This window comes from Melanostigma gelatinosum (genome assembly GCF_949748355.1).
Source record: "Melanostigma gelatinosum genome assembly, chromosome: 10".
Taxonomy (NCBI): Eukaryota; Metazoa; Chordata; class Actinopteri; order Perciformes; family Zoarcidae; genus Melanostigma; species Melanostigma gelatinosum.
The window spans coordinates 20,755,531-20,777,753 of NC_136643.1; the positions used below are offsets into that span (position 1 = coordinate 20,755,531).

Consider the following 22,223-nt stretch of genomic DNA (forward strand, 5'->3'; position numbering starts at 1 on the left):
CGCTGAACGCTTTTAAACATACTTTGCCTTTAAACTTAAATCCCTCACAAATGATAAGGCTGATTTCGAAATAGCCACACAATGAATGGGAATCTGGCTGCACAGCTGCGGTTGGCTCTGGTGTAGAGACAAAGTTCATGTTTCAGGAGTTACATAACAAAGGGGTCGTATGGGTTTATATGAGCCAGCCTGTGGGAGGGGAGAACTACTCTGCACCAGACTGAGGAAACAAGCGACGCTCTGTCTTTACTCTCCGCGTATTGAAGGTAATTGCTCATACTTACAATGTTCGACTGATTCTTACTGTAGTGATTTTAAAGATAGTTTTTTTTAAATAGTTGTTATTTTTGCATGCACGAATCATTGCTATATGTATGATTTTAAACCGCCGCGTGCAACGCGTTGCAGGAATCCGTCATGGCTGTGGATCCAAAGACGACTTGTTATGATGGCACTTGTGCCCAAAGCTTTCAGTTCTACTTACAACACTCCGGAGAGCATGCGGCCATTCTCCAAAGCCTTCACAACATCCTGCCAGGAGAATTTAAAAGGTAACTAACAAGAAGAAAGGCTATGATTGAACTGCACGTTTGTCAGGACACGCTTCCTCTGGCCATTACCAATCTGCAACCGAAATACAATATTCAACTGTATTTATGTACGTGGCGAACTGGCAGTAAAGCGATAGTAACATATCAGAAAAAAAAGAAATTAGAACGTGCATGTAATTTTCTGCTTTACTCATGCTGTATATATATTTATACATATGGCAGCATTATCTATACTTTCTTATATTCAACGATATGTATGTATTTTCTGTGTAAGATAATGGAAAGTGAAGTCAACATCATAATGAAACAGACAGACACACACCATATATTGTTTAGTTATTATGAGCTGTTTATTTATCAATTCACTTTTGCCATTGAAACTTGTTATTTTCGGGTTTTAATTGTAAGTATTGATTATATCCTTGAGCCAAGTTTTACTTTTCCATCGATCATATGTTGCAGAATCGGAGTAGACCAGAGCAGCCTGGATGTTCTTGGTGTTGGAAGTGGTGGAGGTATGTGATGAGACACAGCAACTGGTAACTGTTGCACGAACACATGTTGTGGTTTGTTGAAGTCATTTTGGCTCAGTTACAAACTGTTGTGTGCAGTCGCAAAGATCCACCAGTGGAAGAGATTGCGATTGTGATTCATGTTGTTGCTTGATTCCAAGACCAGAGGAAAATACACTTTAGCATGATTTTGATAATAATGATGCCTTGATATTTATTGAAATTGAAAGCCTTGAAATTAAATGATATTTAATTTTCCCCCAGAGATGGAAGTAATGTAAAAAATGAACGATGCAAACCTACATCTAGTAAATACCATATCTGTATACAGGACATTCCCAGAGTTTATCAATTCAAATGTTCCCACGTAAACATTGTGATATGGTTTCAGGTCAAAAGGTGGACCCATAAAATAAGTCATGCAGGCAGGTAAAATAAACAAAAGGCGAGCTTTGAAAACAAAAGCCTGGTAGCAAAAAAAATGAACCAGGCTGAGTCACAAACATGCATTTGTCCACTTATGTATTTTTCTAAGCATAGCCGGCAAATTAGGATGTGCCTACCTGAACATGTGCAGACCCCACAGTATATGATGCAGCTCACACTGCTGTCTGCTATGCTACACCCTCTTCAGCGAGCAGCGTAGGGGCGTCAGGGTCCCCTTGGTAGAGAGCTCCACATGTGCCTCTAGAACTAGGATTGCAATATCATAACCTGCCTCATGTACTCGCTCTCCTTTCTGTTGATTGTGAACCCCAACTTGGCTAGGTGTAAGATCAATTCGGCCATGTGAAACGATGACGAGGTCGCTGAAAGATCTATAAAGAGAGACTTCGCAATTATAATTTGTAACTTAGAAATGCAAGGCAGTCATTCTTCTCTGACATCACAACCAAAAACAAGAACAATACACGCGCCTTATTTGCTACTGTCGACAGGCTAACAAACCCTCCAGTGTCGGTAGCTGCTGAACTCCAATCCACCTGGGCATGCAATCAATTTGCCTCCTTTTTTACTGACAAAATTCAGAAAATTAGACAAGCAGTCAGTGCCTCCACATCAACCACAGGATATGTGTTGTCCCGATCTCTGAATATCATCCATTCAAATATCATGACACAATTTCATTCAATCGACCGTAGAAGCCTAGAAGACATTATACAACATCTGAAGTCATCCTCCTGCTGCTTGGATATTCTACCAACACACTTTTTCAAAAATATTTCAAACTGCATGACCACTGATCTTTTACAAATTGTAAACACATCCCTTCTCTCAGGTGTCTTCCCACAAGCCCTAAAAACTGCAGTTATTAAACCACTCCTAAAGAAGGTTAGTTTAGACTCCGCAACGATGAAAAATTATAGGCCAATATCAAACCTCCCATTTTTAAGTAAAATAATTGAAAAAGCGGTTTTCCAACAGCTGACCAACTTCTTGACCGTAAATAACTGCTTTGATGTTTTCCAGTCAGGCTTTCGACAGTACCACAGCACTGAAACTGCTCTTGTTAAGGTTTTCAACGACATCCACTTAAACATAGACAATGGCAGAAGTTCAGTCTTAGTGTTACTAGATCTCAGTGCTGCATTCGACACGGTCGACCATGCCATACTCCTAGAAAGACTAAAAATCTGGGTGGGACTCTCTGGCACAGCACTTAATTGGTTTGAATCCTACTTGAAGGGCCGAGAATACTTTGTGTCTGTAGCTGATTACACATCAGAGCTGACTAAAATGACATGTGGTGTTCCCCAAGGTTCAATACTGGGGCCTCTTCTGTTCAACATCTACATGCTTCCACTAGCTCAGATTATGGAAAACAACAAAGTGTGTTATCATAATTATGCAGACGACACACAAATCTACATAACTATGTCACCAGGGGACTATAATCCCATACAAGGGCTGGGTAACTGCATTGAACAAATCAACAACTGGATGGGCCAGAATTTTCTTCAATTACACAAAGATAAAACAGATGTAATTGTTTTTGGTACCAAGGACGAACAATTGAAAATCACCGCTCAGCTTCAGTCACTGATGTTAAAACCCACAAACCAAGCCAGAAATCTAGGTGTAGTTATGGATTCAGACCTCAACCTGAACAGCCAACTTTGCAGAGAGACTGATCACATATTGTGCTATGATTTGGGAGAGGTTTAAACCTGCAGCTGCATAATTAAAAATAAATAATAATCCTGAAGGTGCTTTTTTATTAGGTGAACCTGAAACTTTTCAATTTGTGCTGTGTGCCATCTTCATTTACTCTTAACCAGTAACATATATACTGATATGTACACATCTGAACACATCTCACATGTGTTCCCTTTATTATAACAACAGCATTATTCAAATAGACCTTGTGGTTGCAGATATACTCTTTTTAGTATGGGTATGCAATTTTCGAGCAGAGGCCTAAAAAATAGAGTTAGGGTTCAAGAGTTAAACAACAATTCAAGTGAAATATTGAAAATACACCCCGTAAATACATTGAAGGCTCTGGCATTGTACCAATGACAACACAAACATGAAACATTTGAAACTAATTTCTGAGAATCTCTAAGATTTATTTGCTCCTGATCCGTCAGCAAGATAAGGCCGAATCAGCTGGTTGAAGTTTAAATCAAAAGTATTTCATTATTAACAGAAGCTAAAACAGTTACAAACTGAATCACACTATGAATTGCAAAACAAATACATATATTTCATGAAATAGAGACCCAATCCGCACCACACGACAGACTGGTATATCTGCCCCATGGTCCGGAGGAGGTCTGATTATCTCCGGGAATCACAGTTTCTTTGTCCCTCCAAAGTCTCTGAAATGTCTCATATTACACATTCCTTAGCCCATCGATCAGCTCAGTGATTGGCTGAGCCCTTCGGACTTCAGTCGCCCACTTCCTTGACCAATTCCTCCCCCTTTCTTGAAGGCTGTGCTCAGAAACTCTTGAGCAACATCCCCCCCTCTCTCTGTTTGCTGCTGCCTTTAATTGAACCACATTCAATTAATATATCAATCAATTTCCTGCATTTCTGCATTTTATTTCTGCAAATATCAGTCTAAACCCTCATATTTACTTTTTATATGATCCAATATTTGAATACATTTTACAAGGTAACAAGTGTGTGAAATGTAAGCCCCATCACTTACATTGGAAGCATAGAAGGGTCCTGGTATTTGTTTTAAAATGACAGATTTGAGAAATTGTAACTTGCCCTTTAATTATATGTCAGCGACACGGAGACGGGACATTGGTGGGCTATAGGAGGACACATTGGTTTATCAAGATCATAGTTAACATAGATGTTTGCACAGCGGCAATATCAAAGTAATTTTTGTAATCCAAAATGATAAGACGATGGAGCAAACACCGCCTCTCTTTCTCTCACGCACACACACACACACACCTGAAATGAGTAGTTTTGGAAGTTTCAGGAATGTTTACAATATTCCAAACAAATATATTTTGGTGCGTGAGGTTTTCACATTAAAGCAGCATCACACCGAGGCAATGGGTTTTCAAAGTCTAAAGATGTCCTGGTTTCTTCCAGGGGAGGTGGATGTCCAGATACTCACTCTGCTGCAGTCTACATTCCCTGCTGTCCCGATCACTACTGACATTGTGGAGGGCAGCACTCCGCTCACAAACAACTTCAAAGGTATTTAAAATTCAGGATGTCGCAGAGTGATTTTGTTTTATAATTTCCAAATGTGTATTTGTTCCTTGTGTGTCTTTGTTGTCGTCATCTGATCATAATCTGTATTTAGGTTGTAGCTATTGTCATCTGTTATATCGCATGTTCTTATACACTCTATATATTGTGTTTCTTAATGTTATTGTCTGCATTATCTGTTTTTTGTATGTACAACTTATAGCTCTGGTAGCAAAGACCCCCAACCTTCAGAAGATCCCATTTGCTTGGCATTTGATGAGCAGTGAGAACTATGAGACACAAGTCAAAGCTAAAGGAGATATGAAGAAATTTGACTTCATACAAATGATTCAGGTATTATGGCTTCTGTTTATTGACCTTCAGTTTAAAAATGATGTAATGATGAATGTGTCTCACTCTGTGTATGCAAACTGGGGGCTTACATGGATGCAAGCATCATCCAAAAAATGTCATGAAAAGTTGCCTACGACTCTCCTTAACAGATGATCTACTATGTGGATAACCTCGCCGATACCATCACATTCTACCAGAGCCTTCTGAAGAACAACGGCAGGCTTATGATCATCGTTGAAGCAGGTAAATAGAAATAAGGTGTCCATACTGCTTCCTGCCCTTCTCCATCATAACCTGTTTCTTAATCCAAACTGAAGAGCAAAGCATGTATCAAGTTGCATCTCACTTAATTTACCCAGCCAGATTCTTACTCATTACATTCTGTGCTGGAAGAACGGCGCCCTCTTGGATATTTGCGTTGAGGACTGTTGAGGTTATCAGCCCTCTTCACTGTTATATAAGATTCTCAGATGACCAATAGTCTCTCATGACTGTGACAAAATAACATCAGTGTTTTGTTGTCGTTTGTCAATATATTTATTCTGGATTTAATAAATTTCATCTCATAATATCCAGCTAACTCTGGTTGGGACATCCTGTGGAAGACTTACAAGAAGGAGCTCGCTGTCGATGCCATCACAGATTACCGCTCATCGGCAGAGGTTTTTGCCTGCCTGAAGAGCCTGGATCTGAAATACGAGGAGCACGCCACTCCCAACACCTTCGACATCACCGAGTGCTTCAATCCAAGCAGCCAGACTGGAAAAAGTCTCCTGAATTTCATGACAGCAAAAAACAACTTCTACGAGTCCTTCACCCCAGAGATCAGAGCAGGAATTCTAGACCTTCTCAGAAACAAGTGCAGCACTGAAAAAGATGGCAGGGTAATCTTCAACAGTAATTTGAGCTGCATCCTTGTTTATGCTTGAGGTGTCTTGTGGAAATTTGTTCATACATTCTGTCTTCTGTTCTTGCATTTACTTGACCCTTATCAATAGTGCAGCGTGTGTGCCTGTTGCTAAGATTGAGTTTACCATTTGCAGTAGTTTTCAGTCACTTTAGCCTTTCGCCTAACCATTTTGGAGACCTCTCCTGAATTCGCTGTACTAAAACCTCTCTAATTCTGTTCTGCTTCACTCTATCAAAGTCAAACTTTGCAGAGAGACTGATCACATATTGTGCTATGATTTGGGAGAGTTTTAAACCTGCAGCTGCATCATCACAAATAAATAATCCTGAAATTGCTTTTTTATGAGGCGAACCTGAAACTTTTCAATTTGTGCTGTGTACATCTTCATTTACTCTTAACCAGTAACATATATATAAATATATCTACTGATATTTTCACATCTGAACAAATCTCACATGTGTTCCCTTTATTATAGGCAAGGCAAGGCAAGTTTATTTGTATAGCACATTTCAACAAGGTAATTCAAAGTGCTTCACATAAAACCATTAAAAGCATCTATCAAAGTCAAACTTTGCAGAGAGACTGATCACATCTTGTGCTATGATTTGGGAGCGTTTTAAACCTGCAGCTACATCGTCACAAATAAATAATCCTGAAATTGCTTTTTTAGTGGATCCTAACAGCCCGGAACAGTGTGAAAGAATCCACCTTCACCAATGGGTTCTGAAAGGCTGGGATACTATGAGATTAAGGGGACAGCACAATGAGGAGGACAACACAAACTCAAGGGCGGATTTGCCCCGGTTCATGATGTGTTGTGTTCAAGGACCCAAATGCAGACTCCCAGCCTAGTGTGACCAGCTAGGCTGGGATTTTCTGATGCTCAAGCTGTTGACAGATGAGCTTTCTCGGATGAGGTCCTGCATTAAATCTGACTGCTACTGCGTAGGTTATGTCTTCTTTGGTCACTCCTGGTAGAGTCTCTAAAGCAGGGGTGTCAAACTCATTTTCACTCTGGGGCCACATCAGCATCACGGTCGCCCTCAAAGGGCCGGTTGTAAATGTAACCACTCCTAACATATTTAGTTTGGTTTCCCGGGATATCTGTGACTTCCACAACACGTACTAAGCAGAAATAGAGGTTATTTTTTCCATGGTTAATGGCGGACAGTTGAGCGGCTTTCAGGGCGATAAGCCCCGCCCCCTCTCCGACGCGTCCAGTGCGAATGAACACAAATAGCCCCCGGTGAGACCGGCGGCGCGAATGGCTCAACTCAAAGTTTTTTTATACTCAAACATCTCCGCTCGATGTGAACTTTGAATTGGAACAGTACTTGGGCTGAGACTGATGACGTTTCACAAGTCCACGAGTTTACAAGTGCAGAGAAGTACGCATGTTGAGAAAGGCACGATCACTTGTTGGAAATCCTCTTTATGGGTTGTTGCATCTCCTGTCCACCTGTTGTGATCGTTTTAATGTCGGCACACAGACAACATGCTATCTCATCACTTCGACTTTCTATCTCATAATTTCGACCATGGGGATATTTTTATTTTCACATCTAACTTTTAATTTTTGTAAAAAAAAAAATAATAATAAAAATATTTATTTTATTTTTTTTTATTTTTTTGCTGGCGGATTCGCGGGCCACATAAAATGACGTGGCGGGCCGGATGCGGCCCGCGGGCCGTATGTTTGACACCCCTGCTCTAAAGCATGCAAAGGGTTATTTATGAGAGTGGAGCATAAGTTTACAGTCACAATGAAAGTTTTTCAGGTCATGCAACTGTTCTGGTTGAAGTTGGATTTGTTAGCGGTTAGTGCATGCCTACAGGTGAGTTGAAGCATGCAGTTAAACGTTAGTAGTCAATGGTAAGCCGCCATTCTGCCGGTTGGTTTCGACACTGGCGAGATTGGAGAGTGTACTTCCTGCGAAGTGCATCTCTCTAAATTTCTGTTGTCAGAGCCCTCCCCCCTCGAGCTGTTCAAGCGGCGAGGGCGCATACCACCACGTTACCGCCAGCACTCAGGGAAGCGTCGCGAACGGCTTCATTCTGTAGTGTGTCATGGCGGGCAATGGTGATATTTCCCCGCCCCCCCCTCCTAATTAGAGATAGAGACAGGTCCCCCGCGCAAGTCGAGTTCAGTTCCCTAAAGCGGGTCAGGAGTTGGAAGAACACCTCGTGCACTAGGCATCCTCCATCCCCTGCGGCACTGGCGACTTGACAGGCCCGGGCAATGACTCGGCTGAAAGAAGGCGGTGGCTTCGTTGAACAAACTGGAGGTGGATCACGCTGACAGAGCAGGATAAACAAGGCTTAGTTGACAGAGGATTTTACAAACTAGGGTGCTAGAAGGGCCTCTAAGGTTGGCACTCGAGGTGTCTGCGAAAGGTGGGGGAACACATTAAGCTAGTTTCTGACCCGGAATTGAGTAGAGCAAGTGTTATGGCCCCCCAGTACGACTGAAATATAAATATATATATATATATATATATATATATATATATATATATATATATACACACAAAACAGGCATTGTCTTTGCGAGCAAGGTCGCCCAAGAAGGTTAAAGAACAAGGGGGTGCGACATTGGGAGTGGTCGTTTCAGGGAGTGTGCTGAGTTCTCTTCCCCACCCTACCAAGTAGACTTGGCAGCAGAGGGAAGAGTCACTCGGCTTAGTCAGGTGGGCTGCGAGCGCGGTGGCATTACCTGATTTGTACCCTGTGAGAGTCATCAATACTCAAGTAGCGAGTATCTGGATCGAAGCGCTCTACGTCCTTCGTGAGGGACTCTATGTAATCGGTGCGCAGGCCCTGTTCGCGGAGAGGGCCTGAACCGTCTAAATCGCCATAATCATTAAAGTCAAGGGGAGGGTGGTCTACCTCTCCCCGTGTGGGAAAGGGCGTTCGTTCTAGGCGTACGCTTGACATATGCGGAATGTCTCGCTCGCCTGTGGAAGTGGGTTCGGACCCACTTAGGTCACTCGGGACCTGGGAGTACTCCCCCCTTCTCCTGTCATCAGAGAGGGAGAGTTTGAGGAGACCAGCAGCTGCATCTTGTGCAGGGTCGTCTGGCTCCTGGTGAGCTTCTGCTCCTAACCTGTACGGTTTTTGATTGCCCATTTTACTTCTTTGTAAATGGCAACAACAGTGGTTAGAATTCCCTACGGTTAGTAAGAAAACTGTTAGTGTTTACGGTTAATGTAGGCACAGTGAAATGTCTGGTTCTGTGACTTACGATTTCTACTGTTGGACGTCAATTACTGCTCAGAGGTGCACAGTGAAACGTCTAGTTCTGTGACTTACGATTTCTACTGTTGCTGTGAGGTATTAACTACGGCTTTACACCCCAAAGGTACAAAATGCTGATGTGGTTTTAGCACTTTTGGCCTGTGACAGCTGTGTGTAACTTTTCTTTGAGGGATTTAAGAAAAACAAAACAAAGTATTGGTATTACAAATAAACGATCAAATCTACTACACAGCTGACTGTTAGTTTAGGAAATGAAACAAATCATTTTACCTGGAAAGGAAACAAAATAAAAATTTCGGAAAGGAAATAAAAAATTCAATTAAAATGAAGATTAAAAATCGAAATAAAAAATAAAAAATGCAATTTAAATAAGAAAAGGTTTTGAATTTCAAAAATCGACCTGTTTTGGAAAATAAGTTGCAGAAATTTGGAATATTCCAAAAGAAAAAAAAGAAAATCTTTTTTTTTTTGGAAAATGAATTATTCAAAAATGATAAAAAATTATTCGAAGGTATACTACGGATTAATGTGCATACACACTGCAATAAAACTGGAATAACGTAGCCTCACACGGGGCACCATTATGTTGCGAACGTAGAGGAGCGTGTTTGGTTATTAGCAAATAAGAAACTAAATTCTTGACATCAACAGAATTATTAATGTAAGTAACAATTATCAATGATTATTAATAATAGCGGGGCGCCACCCTGCGAACAGGGACCAATAACCAAACGATAAAACTAAGTCTCATAATTAGTGTTCACTCATAATGTCAATAATCTGAGTACGATTACACATTCAGAGTGAAAGTGAAGGTTTAAGTTTGAGCACAGGCCACTACATCCAGTTATTATTCCACACATATGCACAAGTAATTACAGATGACTGCTCTTTAAAATACAACAGAGTTTATTAAATCAAAATAATAAATGATCAGATCAAGTAATATCACAATCAACAAATAATATCATACCATTTTATGTGTCTAACGTGTGTGGAAACGAAGGGGGGGGATTACTCAAACAGTGATGATGGCAATCTAAAAAGGGGGCGTGTGAGCCTACAGGCCAAGATGGCGGACTCTAGGGACCTAGACAAAATGGCTGTGAGGGGGCCACATGTAACCACGTGGGATGGCGTACCATGTGGGTTGGGGTCACGTAATCACGAGTCTGAGAGGTTCACCCAAAATCAACGACTCTAACTATGTGTGTGCGGGTTAGTAGAGCGAGAGAAAGAGAGAGGAAGAGAGAGAGGGAAAATCAAGCTCTGAGCGCTTTCGGTGGCAGTGAGAGTGAGAACAGCTGATCTATCCTGAACAAGTCTGCGATCGTCGTTCTGAACTGACCACGCTTATACAGTGATAGTCACGGCTCCACATCTCACTCACAGGGCCGATTTAAGGAAGAGAGAATGAAACCAAAACTAAATAAAATAATCCCCAAAACAAACAGATCTTTACCACTGCGGTGAGATGAGCGTATTGCTTCCTTGTCACCCCGAAACTCGGTCGGCGAGACGACGGTCCACCACCGTGGTTTCAATCTTTAAAGTGATAGAATCACAAACTCCACATTCACCAGCAGCGACGGATCTAATGCAAACAGTTACATCAGGAAATACACAATATAACGGGACTCCGTGGTATAACACGACAGTGACTTAACACAACAAGATACGGGAATAACAACACATCAACGAATAGGCTAAATTAAGCTAATGCTAAGCTAATGCTAAGCTAGGCCCAAATACCAGTAACTCTTACTTTGAGAAGCTTCGTTCGGTGGAGCCCGTTTTCCGTGGTGGGAAGCACTCAGTCCTCGAGTGCTGACTCGGCAGCGCGGCTATCGTAGCGGGCGCAGACTGGGGGGGGGGGGGGGGGTGGGGGGTGACTCGGTCCTCAGGAGTCGGGAGCTCCTTCTTGGTTGCTCCTGTGTTTGACAACGCATGTGAGGGACTCAGCCAGCCAGGAGGCGTCGCCAGATCCCAACATAAACCTACATCTAGTAAATACCATATCTGTATACAGGACGTTCCCAGAGTTTATCAATTCAAATGTTCCCACGTAAACATTGTGATATGGTTTCAGGTCAAAAGGTGGACCCATAAAAGAAGTCATGCAGGCAGGTAAAATAAACAAATGGCGAGCTTTGAAAACAAAAGCCTGGTCGCAAAAAAAATGAACCAGGAAACAAACTGAGCAGGATGAGTCACAAACATGCATTCGTCCACTTATGTATTTTTCTAAGCATAGCCGGCAAATTACGATGTGCCTACCTGAACAGGTGCAGACCCCACAGTATATGATGCAGCTCACACTGCTGTCTGCTATCCTACACCCTCTTCAGCGAGCAGCGTAGGGGTGTCAGGATCCCCTTGGTAGAGAGCTCCACATGTGCCTCTAGAACGAGGATTGCAATATCATAACCTGCCTCATGTACTCGCTCTCCTTTCTGTTGATTGTGAACCCCAACTTGGCTAGGTGTAAGATCAATTCGGCCATGTGAAACGATGACGATGAGGTCGCTGAGATGAAAGAACACCGTCATGCAACAGTCGCACAGCGGCTACAGCGCAGGTGAAGGCCAGTGAATGGCTAAACAGCAGCCTGTTTTAGTTGTAGGCTGTCCTAAGGAAGGGGAAACTCAGGCTGTCCCACTGTCAAATCGTCGAGTGTTTTTGAGGGCTCTCTGGCAGACATTTTGAGTCCTTTATGAACGCTTTCTGTGAGTCTGGATTGTTGCAGACTTTGCCTCAGGAAATTACCCACATTGTGGAGGGCAGCACTCAGCTCACAGACAACTTCAAAGGTATTGAAAATTCAGGATGTCGCAGAGTGATTTTGTTATATAATTTCCAAATGTGTATTTGTTCCTTATGTGTCTTTGTTGTCTTCATCTGATCATAATCTGTGTTTAGGTTGTAGCTATTGTCATCTGTTATATCGCATGTTCTCATACACTCTATATATTGTGTTTCTTAATGTTATTGTCTGCATTATCTGTTTTTTTATCTACAACTTTTAGCTTTGGTAGCAAAGACCCCCAACCTTCAGAAGATCCCATTTGCTTGGCATTTGATGAGCAGTGTGAACTATGAGACACAAGTCAAAGCTAAAGGAGATATGAAGAAATTTGACTTCATACAAATGATTCAGGTATTATGACTTCTGTTTATTGACCTTCAGTTTAAAAATGATGGAATGATGAATGTGTCTCACCCTGTGTATGCAATGAGATGTATTTAGCTTCCCCTAAATCCTCCGCTGATGCTAGAAGTCAGTGGGGAGCAAATCAGCAGAATTGTTTCTGCCAAACAAAAGTGCATAACCATAAGTGCTAGAAATTGTCATAGAATGCACACTACAGTGTTTGAAAACTCTTCAAACTGTGGGCTTACATGGATGCAAGCATCATCCAAAAAATGTAATGAAAAGTTGCCCACGACTCTCTCCTTAACAGATGATCTACGTCTACGATGTGGATAACCTCGCCGATACCATCACATTCTACCAGAGCCTTCTGAAGAACAACGGCAGGCTTATGATCATCGTTGAAGCAGGTAAATAGAAATAAGGTGTCCATACTGCTTCCTGCCCTTCTCCATCATAACATGTTTCTTAATCCAAACTGAATAGCAAAACATGTATCAAGTTGCATCTCACTTAATTTACCCAGCCAGATTCTTACTCATTACATTCTGTTCTCGAACAAACTGTTCAGGAACAGTCTGTCATGACTGTGACAAAATAACATCAGTGTTTCTTTTCATCAGGGTTATTGCCTGCCTAAAGAGCCTGGGTCTGAAATATGAGGAGCACGCCACTCCCAACACCTTCGACATCACCGAGTACTTTTAAACCCTTTACTTTTCCTTTAAACTTAAATCCCTCATAAATGATGAGGCTGATTTCGTAATAGCCACATGATGAATAGGGATTTGGCTGCACAGCTCCGGTGTACAAACAAAGTTCATCTTTCAGGAGTTACGTAGCAAAGGGGTCGTATGGGTATTGTTGTGGAATATTTCCTTAACAAGTTCAGGAGTGAAGTTGGTTTTATCCAAAGTGTCTAACATAAAAACAGAGTCTCGATGAATGATCAAAGTTTCAAGAAGTCAATTTAATGTTTGCAAACAGAGAACACAAAACACCACCACGTATTGCAGTGAGCTGTGAATATGCTCTCCAGACACAAAATCCAAACAAGATATTTATACCGGCCGGCAGAGAGGAACAGATAAAACACAGGAGACTAAGGCAGAAATGTTTAGTCTAACAAGAATCAGTTGATCTAGATCAGGGATTCCCAAAGTGGGGTGCGCGAGCTGCCTCTAGGGGGTGCGCGAGAGGAAAAGTGTAATGGCGGTCTGATGGTGTAATAATATTAAATATTTAAAAAAAATCTAATTTTAATTTTAAAACTGTCAGGTGGGACATCTGAAGCTATCAGTCGTAAAAGAGGAGAGGGACAGAGAGAGAGAGAGGAATCGGAGGCGAGGGGAACGGAGAGGTGCGTTATTGTGGAGAGACCGGGAGAAGAAATCGAGCCAGAGTTAGAGGAAGATGAGACGGCGCAGACTGGGAAAAAAAGAGGAAATATGATGAAAAGTATCTGTGTCTGGGCTTCACTTGGATTGGCAACGCAGATTCCCCAAAGCCACAGTGCGTGGTGTGCAGTGAGGTTCTGGCTAACAGTCTGAAGCTCTTATTTACGTCGCCACCTGAACACCAAGCATGCCAGTGCAAGTCAAAAGCCCCTTACATATTTTAATATCGAAATTGGAGGAGTTACAAAACAGCCAAAAACAACTGGAGTCTCATTCATGTGTTGGGTCTATAAATTACGCACTACGGGCTTCATATCTGGTTACAGAATAGCGAGAAAGGGGCTACCGCACACAATCACTGAAGACGTGAGCTTGCCAGCTGCCAGAGAGATGGTGGAATGTATGATTGGGGAGAAAGAAGCAAAAAAGTTGTGCATGATCCCGGTGTCCAACAACACTGTGTCGCACCGCATCGATGCTTTGTCCGAAGACATCCTGGCTACATTAGTCGCTCATTAATTGTAAATTAAATGTGATAATCTGCCTCTGAGCCTGTGCGTGTGTGCTCACATCCGTATTGCTCTTTAAAAGTGACGCCTTGTGTCACTGAAAGATATTGAAACTTTGTTGCAGTGTTTCAGGGCGCAGTTGCTCCTTTGTTCGGTTTGTGTTCACACTGCAACATTTAACAGCGGACTAAATCTTGTAAACAAATGCCACGCGCGAGCAAACTGTTCTCTCATTGGTCCGATTCTTATGCGGCTATGAAGGCTTAAAAGGCTCTGTTGCGTCTTTTTTTTTTTTTTTTATTAAGGGGGGGGGGGGTGCGCGAACCCGGTCGGGATGTAGAAGGGGGTGCGCGGCCTAAAAAGTTTGGGAACCGCTGATATAGAGAAAGACCACGTCGGCTGTTTGTCCCGACTAAGATAGAAAAGTGACCTTCGTCCTAGACCAAATAGGTCAATGTGTTCAGACATCCAGACGCCCATGCAAATTAACTTTATAAACAGCAATATGTCTCACAGATAATAACATGAGGAGGTTAAAACATTTTTTATCATTACACTCCACTCTTTTGGTTATACCATAACCACATTTAACATAATAAAAAAATGTAACCAGACTAACTAGAGCACAAAGGGTGGACTGCCTTTGTCTCAACCCCAGAGGATTATTCTGCCTCTGTCTTGAGAGGTCTGTCCCTAGCTAGATCATGCTTCATGATGAAAGGCCTGGGTGTGCTCCGTTTCGAGCCCTGCTTCTCAGGAACACGTTGAGGTTGTGATGGGTAGCGGGTTGTTGTCCTTTTCTTTTCCCTCGTGGTATTGATGAGTTGTAGACAGTTAGCACAGATCACGACGTGTCTGTCGGCCACTGCCCGTTGTGATCCCGTCCGTGAATCACTGCTTGTCCTCCTGCGATGGTTCTTTCGGTGGTGCCCGTTGGCTGGCACTTGATGCAGGTGTTTGCTCACCTGAAGCTTCTCCTGGGTCTGGAACCTTTTTGCAGTGTGACGCGTGGACCCAAGTGGCTCTCTCAGCTACCTTTACTGCCGTGTGGGTGATGAGGAGGATCTGGAACGGGCCCAGCCAGCGCTGTGCTCTCCAGTTCTTCCGTCTGAAATCTTTCACCACTACGAAGTCACCGGGTTTCAGGTTGTGGAGCGGTCCCTCCGCTTGCCTCGGGAGGGCAGCTGCCACCTGTTGTCGTATGTTAGATAGAGCAGAGGACAGTTGCGCACAATATCTCAACATTTCATGTTCGCATAAGGCGGTGGATGGGGGCGGTGCCGTGGGTGCTTCCGTGCCTACATGAGGAGGAAAACCAAACAATATCTCAAAAGGACTCAGATTGCTGCGTGTTCGTTTCCTCATACGCATGTACATCAGCACTAGAGGCAGGGCTTTTGTCCATGGTAACCCAGTGTCACCACAACATTTTGCTAACTTTGTTTTGAGGGTACCGTTCTCTCGTTCAACAGCGCCACCACTGGCAGGATGGTAAGCACAGTGTGTTCTTAAGTCGATACCCAAATAGGCGCTTAGTTCTGTAATGGCCTGGTTTACAAAATGAGAACCGTTGTCACTTGATATTTTCGTAGGAATGCCCCAACGAGGAATGATTTACGAAATCAATGCCTTTGCCACTGTTGCAGCGGTCTGTTTGCTTGATGGAAAAACTTCAACCCACTTTGACCACATGTCCACCATCACAAGACAGTGTTTCTTACCTTCAGATGGAGAGAGCTCAACAAAGTCCATCATAATGTGTTCAAAGGGCCGTGTTGGAGGCGGATGTGCAGCTTGGCTGGACACCGCTACCGGCCTGCCTACATTGTGAGTAGAACAGGTTACACATGCAGAACAAAATTTTTGTGCATATGAGGTGAACCCCTTTGTGAACCATGTTTCATTTAATGCCCTCAACATTCCTCCTTTTGACACGTGGTCTAACCCATGTGTCAACTTGGCATAATGATTGAAATAGTGCTTAGGCAGACATGGCTTAGCATCAGGTCCCACCCAAAGTCCATCTGTGTAAGTACACCCTGAACTAGACCACAGCCGTCGCTCTTCCAGAGTGGAGAGAGTTTGCATTGCTATAAGAGAAGAAGGAACTTGCACGCATGAAAACGCGAGAGCAGAGGAAGTGGGGACCGGACGTCGAGCAGCAGCTTTGGCAGCCGCGTCTGCTCGTGCATTTCCTGTTGGTACGTCATTAGTCTGATTAGTGTGTGCTGCACACTTACATACTGCAATGGCTGTAGGCAAAAGAATGGCCTCTAACAGCTCAGCAATGAGAGTGTGATGAAGGAGTGAACGGCTTCTGCGGATCTGGCAACCCTAGAGTAGGAGGAGTTTGCAAAGCACATTTCATTTGCGTGAAAGCGTCATGGCCTTCTTTTGTCCAAATTATTTTGTCATGTGCTGTGAGATTCTTACCGTGGATCAAAGATGACAATGGCTGTTCCATTTGTGAGTAGTTAGGTATGAAAGACCGACAGTATGAACACATTCCTAGAAAGGACATCATCTGTTTTTTAGTGTTTGGTTGAGGCAACGAAACAATTGAAGCGATTCTTTTGGGGGAGAGAGTCTTACCGTCTCCTGAAATGTCATGGCCAAGAAAATGAACGTTTTGTGTTACAAACTGTAACTTTGAGAGACTGGCCTTGTGGCCTTCCTGTGCTAGGTGCTGTAGCAGCTTTAATGTATCCTTCTGACACTGTGCCTGAGTAGGAGCTGCGATAAGGCAGTCGTCAACATACTGAAGTAGGGCAGAGTCATTGTATATAAGTGCCAGCCTGTCGGAGGGGAGAACTACAACTACTCTGCACCAGACTTAGGAAACAAGCGACAATCTGTCTTTACTCTCCGCGTATTGAAGGTAATTGGTCATATTTACAATGTACGACTGATTCTTACTGTAGTGATTTTAAAGATAGTTTTTTTTTAATAGTTGTTATTTTTGCATGCACGAATCATTGCTATATGTATGAATTTAAACCACCATGTGTAACGCGTTGCAGGAATCCGTCATGGCTGTGGATCCAAAGATGACTTGTTATGATGACACTCGGGCCCAAGGCTTTCAGTTCTACTTACAACACTCCGGAGAGCATGCGGCCATTCTCCAAAGTCTTCACAACATCCTGCCAGGAGAATTTAAAAGGTAACTAACAAGAAGAAAGGCTATGATTGAACTGCACGTTTTTCAGGACACGCTTCCTCTGGCCATTACCAATCTGCAACCGAAATACAATATTCAACTGTATTTATGTACGTGGCGAACTGGCAGTAAAGCGATAGTAACATATCAGAAAAAAAAGAAATTAGAACGTGCATGTAATTTTCTGCTTTACTCATACTGTATATATATTTATACATATGGCAGCATTATCTATACTTTCTGATATTCAACGATATGTATGTATTTTCTGTGTAAGATAATGGAAAGTGAAGTCAACATCATAATGAAACAGACACACACACACACACACACAATATATTGTTTAGTTATTATGAGCCGTTTATTTATTAATTCACTTTTGCCATTGAAACTTGTTCTTTTAGGGTTTTAATTGTAAGTTTTGATTATATCCTTGAGCCAAGTTTTACTTTTCCATCGATCATATGTTGCAGAATCGGAGTAGACAAAAGCAGCCTGGATGTTCTTGGTGTTGGAAGTGGTGGAGGTATGTGATGAGACACAGCAACTGGTAACTGTTGCATGAACACATGTTGTGGTTTGTTGAAGTCATTTTGGCTCAGTTACAAACTGTTGTGTGCAGTCGCAAAGATCCACCAGTGGAAGAGATTGCGATTGTGATTCATGTTGTTAAAAGCAGCAAGATTCAAAGACCAGAGGAAAATACACTTCAGCATGATTTTGATAATAATGATGCCTTGATATTTATTGAAATGGAAAGCCTTGAGATTAAATGATATTTAATTTTCCTCCAGAGATCGATTTTCTTTCCAGCAGAGACTATACCTCCCAGATTTATTCATCAAACATTTACCTTTGTTATTGAAGCTGTTTTCACATAAACAAGTAAATAGATCATTTGACAATTACCTCTCATCTCGTGAGGAAAGAGCCTGGTAGATGTTGAAATCAGGGACAAAAAAGTTGAAATAGATTTTATGGCGTTGTCATGATAACGTGAAATAGTGCAGAAAAGTGCTGTCCCGTCTTTACACTATTTCAAGCCCTTGCAGCCTCACACACTCAACCATTTAACAGGTAACGTTAGTCAAGTCCCTTAGGGTTCAGGGTTTAAGGCTTTAGGGGGGACATTGGAAAACAAAGACAGGAAGTAAACCCAGACTAAATATCAGTCTAAACCCCCATATTTACTTTTTATATGATCCAATATTTGAATACATTTTACAAGGTAACAGGTGTGTGAAATGTAAGCCCCATCACTTACATTGGAAGCATAGAAGGGTCCTGGTATTTGTTTTAAAATGACAGATTTGAGAAATTGTAACTTGCCCTTTAATTATATGTCAGCGACACGGAGACGGGACATTGGTGGGCTATAGGAGGACACATTGGTTTATCAAGATCATAGTTAACATAGATGTTTGCACAGCGGCAATATCAAAGTAATTTTTGTAATCCAAAATGATAAGACGATGGAGCAAACACCGCCTCTCTTTCTCTCACACACACACACACACACACACACACACACACACACACACACACACACACACACACACACACCTGAAATGAGTAGTTTTGGAAGTTTCAGGAATGTTTACAATATTCCAAACAAATATATTTTGGTGCATGAGGTTTTCACATTAAAGCAGCATCACACCGAGGCAATGGGTTTTCAAAGTCTAAAGATGTCCTGGTTTCTTCCAGGGGAGGTGGATGTCCAGATACTCACTCTGCTGCAGTCTACATTCCCTGCTGTCCCGATCACTACTGACATTGTGGAGGGCAGCACTCCGCTCACAGACAACTTCAAAGGTATTTAAAATTCAGGATGTCGCAGAGTGATTTTGTTTTATAATTTCCAAATGTGTATTTGTTCCTTGTGTGTCTTTGTTGTCGTCATCTGATCATAATCTGTATTTAGGTTGTAGCTGTTGTCATCTGTTATATCGCATGTTCTTATACACTCTATATATTGTGTTTCTTAATGTTATTGTCTGCATTATCTGTTTTTTTTATGTACAACTTATAGCTCTGGTAGCAAAGACCCCCAACCTTCAGAAGATCCCATTTGCTTGGCATTTGATGAGCAGTGAGAACTATGAGACACAAGTCAAAGCTAAAGGAGATATGAAGAAATTTGACTTCATACAAATGATTCAGGTATTATGGCTTCTGTTTATTGACCTTCAGTTTAAAAATGATGTAATGATGAATGTGTCTCACTCTGTGTATGCAATGAGATGTATTTAGCTTCCCCTAAATCCTCCGCTGATGCTAGAAGTCAGTGGGGAGCAAATCAGCAGAATTGTTTCTGCCAAACAAAAGTGCATTATGATAAGTGCTATAAATAGTCATAGAATGCACACTACAGTGTTTGAAAACTCTTCAAACTGGGGGCTTACATAGATGCAAGCGTGATCCAAAAAATCAAATGAAAAGTTGCCCACGACTCTCTCCTTAACAGATGATCTACTATGTGGATAACCTCGCCGATACCATCACATTCTACCAGAGCCTTCTGAAGAACAACGGCAGGCTTATGATCATCGTTGAAGCAGGTAAATAGAAATAAGGTGTCCATACTGCTTCCTGCCCTTCTCCATCATAACCTGTTTCCCTTTGGACCCGAGAGGGACCAGTGGGGGTCTTTGTAGAAAAGTGTAGCATTCAGTTTGTCAATATATTTATTCTGGATTTAATACATTTCATCTCATAATATCCAGCTAACTCTGGTTGGGACATCCTGTGGAAGCCTTACAAGAAGGAGCTCGTCGATGCCATCACAGATTACCCCTCATCCGCAGAGGTTATTGCCTGCCTGAAGAGCCTGGATCTGAAATACGAGGAGCACGCCACTCCCAACACCTTCGACATCACCGAGTGCTTCAATCCAAGCAGCCAGACTGGAAAAAGTCTCCTGAATTTCCTGACAGCAAAAAGCAACTTCTACGAGTCCTTCACCCCAGAGATCAGAGCAGGAATTCTAGACCTTCTCAGAAACAAGTGCAGCACTGAAAAAGATGGCAGGGTAATCTTCAACAGTAATTTGAGCTGCATCCTTGTTTATGCTTGAGGTGTCTTGTGGAAATTGGTTCATACATTCTGTCTTCTGTTCTTGCATTCACTTGACCCTTATCAACAGTGCAGCATTTGTGCCTGTTGCTCAGATTGAGTTTACCATTTGCAGTAGTTTTCAGTCATTTTAGCCTTTCGCCTAATTTTGTCTGTATGTAAACCGACATTGTCAATAAATAAAATGGAAGTGGTAAAACACAATGGCTGTGTTCAAAATCTCATCCTCTACTCCCATGACAGAATTCAACAGCTGAAAAGGGATTTTTTTCTCCAATTAATTTATGCAATAAAAAGGAGCTTTCAATAACATTTAATTCAAGGATAAGCATGAAATGACGGATTACCTATATCTATATAGATAGATTGAATATTTCAATATTCAATCCATCTATATAAACAGAGGTATCAACCATTGAAATCGAAAAAGGAAAAATGCAGTTTTATCTTGATTTTATACATTTTAGCGATTATTTTAAAAGGTTGAATAGTGTATTTCTTCTTTAGATGGGCCATAACATTTTTTTTCACATTAGAGCCACAAACTGAAACTAACTGCAAGAGTGCAGCCCTGTTTAAGAGCCCAAAGGAAACTGCCTTTGTCAAGTATAATTGGTACAGACACATATTTGCAGTTTAATTTTACCTGAAATCAACCAGCAGCAAAATGCAAGTCATGCTACTGCTTTTTTTTTGATAAATGGCATGCTTGTACAGTATATGCCCAATGTCATTAGAGAGAGCTGTGTCATGGAAATAACTATTAGTTTTTATGAGCTTTCACATGATGCTGTTCACCTTAAAGCCAGCAGATGGTACTAAATGCCTGAGAATACAGCCGATCCTGCATTTGTACTCCATTGAAGTAACTCCAGTAGATGGCACACTTCCCTTACATTCATAACATTACAGCCAAGAGTGAGAAAACTAACTTTTATTAGAAATGATCAAAAACAGTATGTCTAATGTGTGGGGTGGGGGAAAAAAACCATTTAGCGACACTTGTTATTTGACTCCTGTACTTTCAGTTCCCACTCTGCAGGCGAACACAGAGGCAGTTCTAACAATGGAGCTGACACATAGTGTCTACTGTGGCTGCACGTGCACAAAATCATGTCATGCCGCGGAGGCCTTGTCTCCAGCTTTCTTGCAAATGTGTTCTGGCTGCTCATTTACCTCATTAGCTTTAATAGATCAGTAATTGAAATTCATCAGAAATTCATGTCAGTGCGCTCCCCCCTGATGTCAGTGGGCTTTCAGCACCTGCTCAGGCTCCATTACTGGGGGTCCTCGCTGGGCCCTCTCATGCCACAGAGTGACAGAGTATTAGTCACTGAGATAATCAACCTCAAGACACTGTTTTCCGCTAATGCTCTTCAAGAACTATTTACTTCGCATGCCGGTTGGTGTCTTATCATAGAATAAGTTTTCTGCTAGATAAATCTGATGAAATGTTTACAGATCGCCTTGTTTTTGAGGTGATGGATTGAGACAGACGTGCTGAACAGCTTGATATTTTTTATGTTGTTGGCTGCAACTTGTTTTTATTTACTGCTGCCTGCTTTGGAGCTGATGGCATAATGGCGTGCATGGCTCCCCAGAGCGTCTGATGTACATTTACGTTTCCCTGTGAACCTCATCGGCTTTGCATCGTGCAAGCAGCGCTGCGAAAACAGTGGTCTGAGCATG

The 22,223-nt window shown here is 42.1% G+C and overlaps 2 protein-coding genes across 5 annotated transcripts; both read left to right on the forward strand.

Moving 5' to 3' along the window:
- Positions 1 to 200: 200 nt before the first annotated feature.
- On the forward strand, positions 201 to 6,339 carry LOC306783823 (histamine N-methyltransferase A-like). The gene is made up of 7 exons (XM_079277637.1): positions 201 to 266; positions 409 to 551; positions 1,014 to 1,066; positions 4,622 to 4,729; positions 4,947 to 5,077; positions 5,227 to 5,320; positions 5,654 to 6,339. The coding sequence occupies exons 2-7, from the start codon at positions 418 to 420 to the stop codon at positions 6,004 to 6,006; spliced, it is 873 nt and encodes a 290-aa protein (XP_079133763.1). The 5' UTR covers positions 201 to 266; positions 409 to 417; the 3' UTR covers positions 6,007 to 6,339.
- Positions 6,340 to 16,614: 10,275 nt separating this feature from the next.
- On the forward strand, positions 16,615 to 20,738 carry LOC306783257 (histamine N-methyltransferase A-like). 4 transcript variants are annotated; one of them, XM_079276831.1, is made up of 7 exons: positions 16,615 to 17,177; positions 17,320 to 17,462; positions 17,933 to 17,985; positions 19,167 to 19,274; positions 19,492 to 19,622; positions 19,927 to 20,020; positions 20,186 to 20,738. In XM_079276831.1, the coding sequence occupies exons 2-7, from the start codon at positions 17,329 to 17,331 to the stop codon at positions 20,533 to 20,535; spliced, it is 870 nt and encodes a 289-aa protein (XP_079132957.1). In that variant the 5' UTR covers positions 16,615 to 17,177; positions 17,320 to 17,328; the 3' UTR covers positions 20,536 to 20,738. The 4 variants fall into 4 exon arrangements, with proteins under 4 accessions (XP_079132957.1, XP_079132956.1, XP_079132958.1 ...); XM_079276830.1 differs by having other exon boundaries at positions 16,615 to 17,462; XM_079276832.1 differs by having other exon boundaries at positions 16,615 to 17,462; positions 19,172 to 19,274.
- The last annotated feature ends 1,485 nt before the right edge of the window (positions 20,739 to 22,223 follow it).

Bases quoted from the DNA above. Each gene is read 5' to 3' on its own strand.
- LOC306783823 (XM_079277637.1), top strand. From the start codon at position 418: ATGGCTGTGGATCCAAAGACGACTTGTTATGATGGCACTTGTGCCCAA. The intron at 1,067-4,621 runs GTATGTGATGAG...GGTTTCTTCCAG, and splicing joins TGGTGTTGGAAGTGGTGGAG to GGGAGGTGGATGTCCAGATA. The intron at 5,078-5,226 runs GTATTATGGCTT...TCTCCTTAACAG, and splicing joins ACTTCATACAAATGATTCAG to ATGATCTACTATGTGGATAA.
- LOC306783257 (XM_079276830.1), top strand. From the start codon at position 17,302: ATGTGTAACGCGTTGCAGGAATCCGTCATGGCTGTGGATCCAAAGATG. The intron at 19,623-19,926 runs GTATTATGGCTT...TCTCCTTAACAG, and splicing joins ACTTCATACAAATGATTCAG to ATGATCTACTATGTGGATAA. The intron at 20,021-20,185 runs GTAAATAGAAAT...CATAATATCCAG, and splicing joins TATGATCATCGTTGAAGCAG to CTAACTCTGGTTGGGACATC.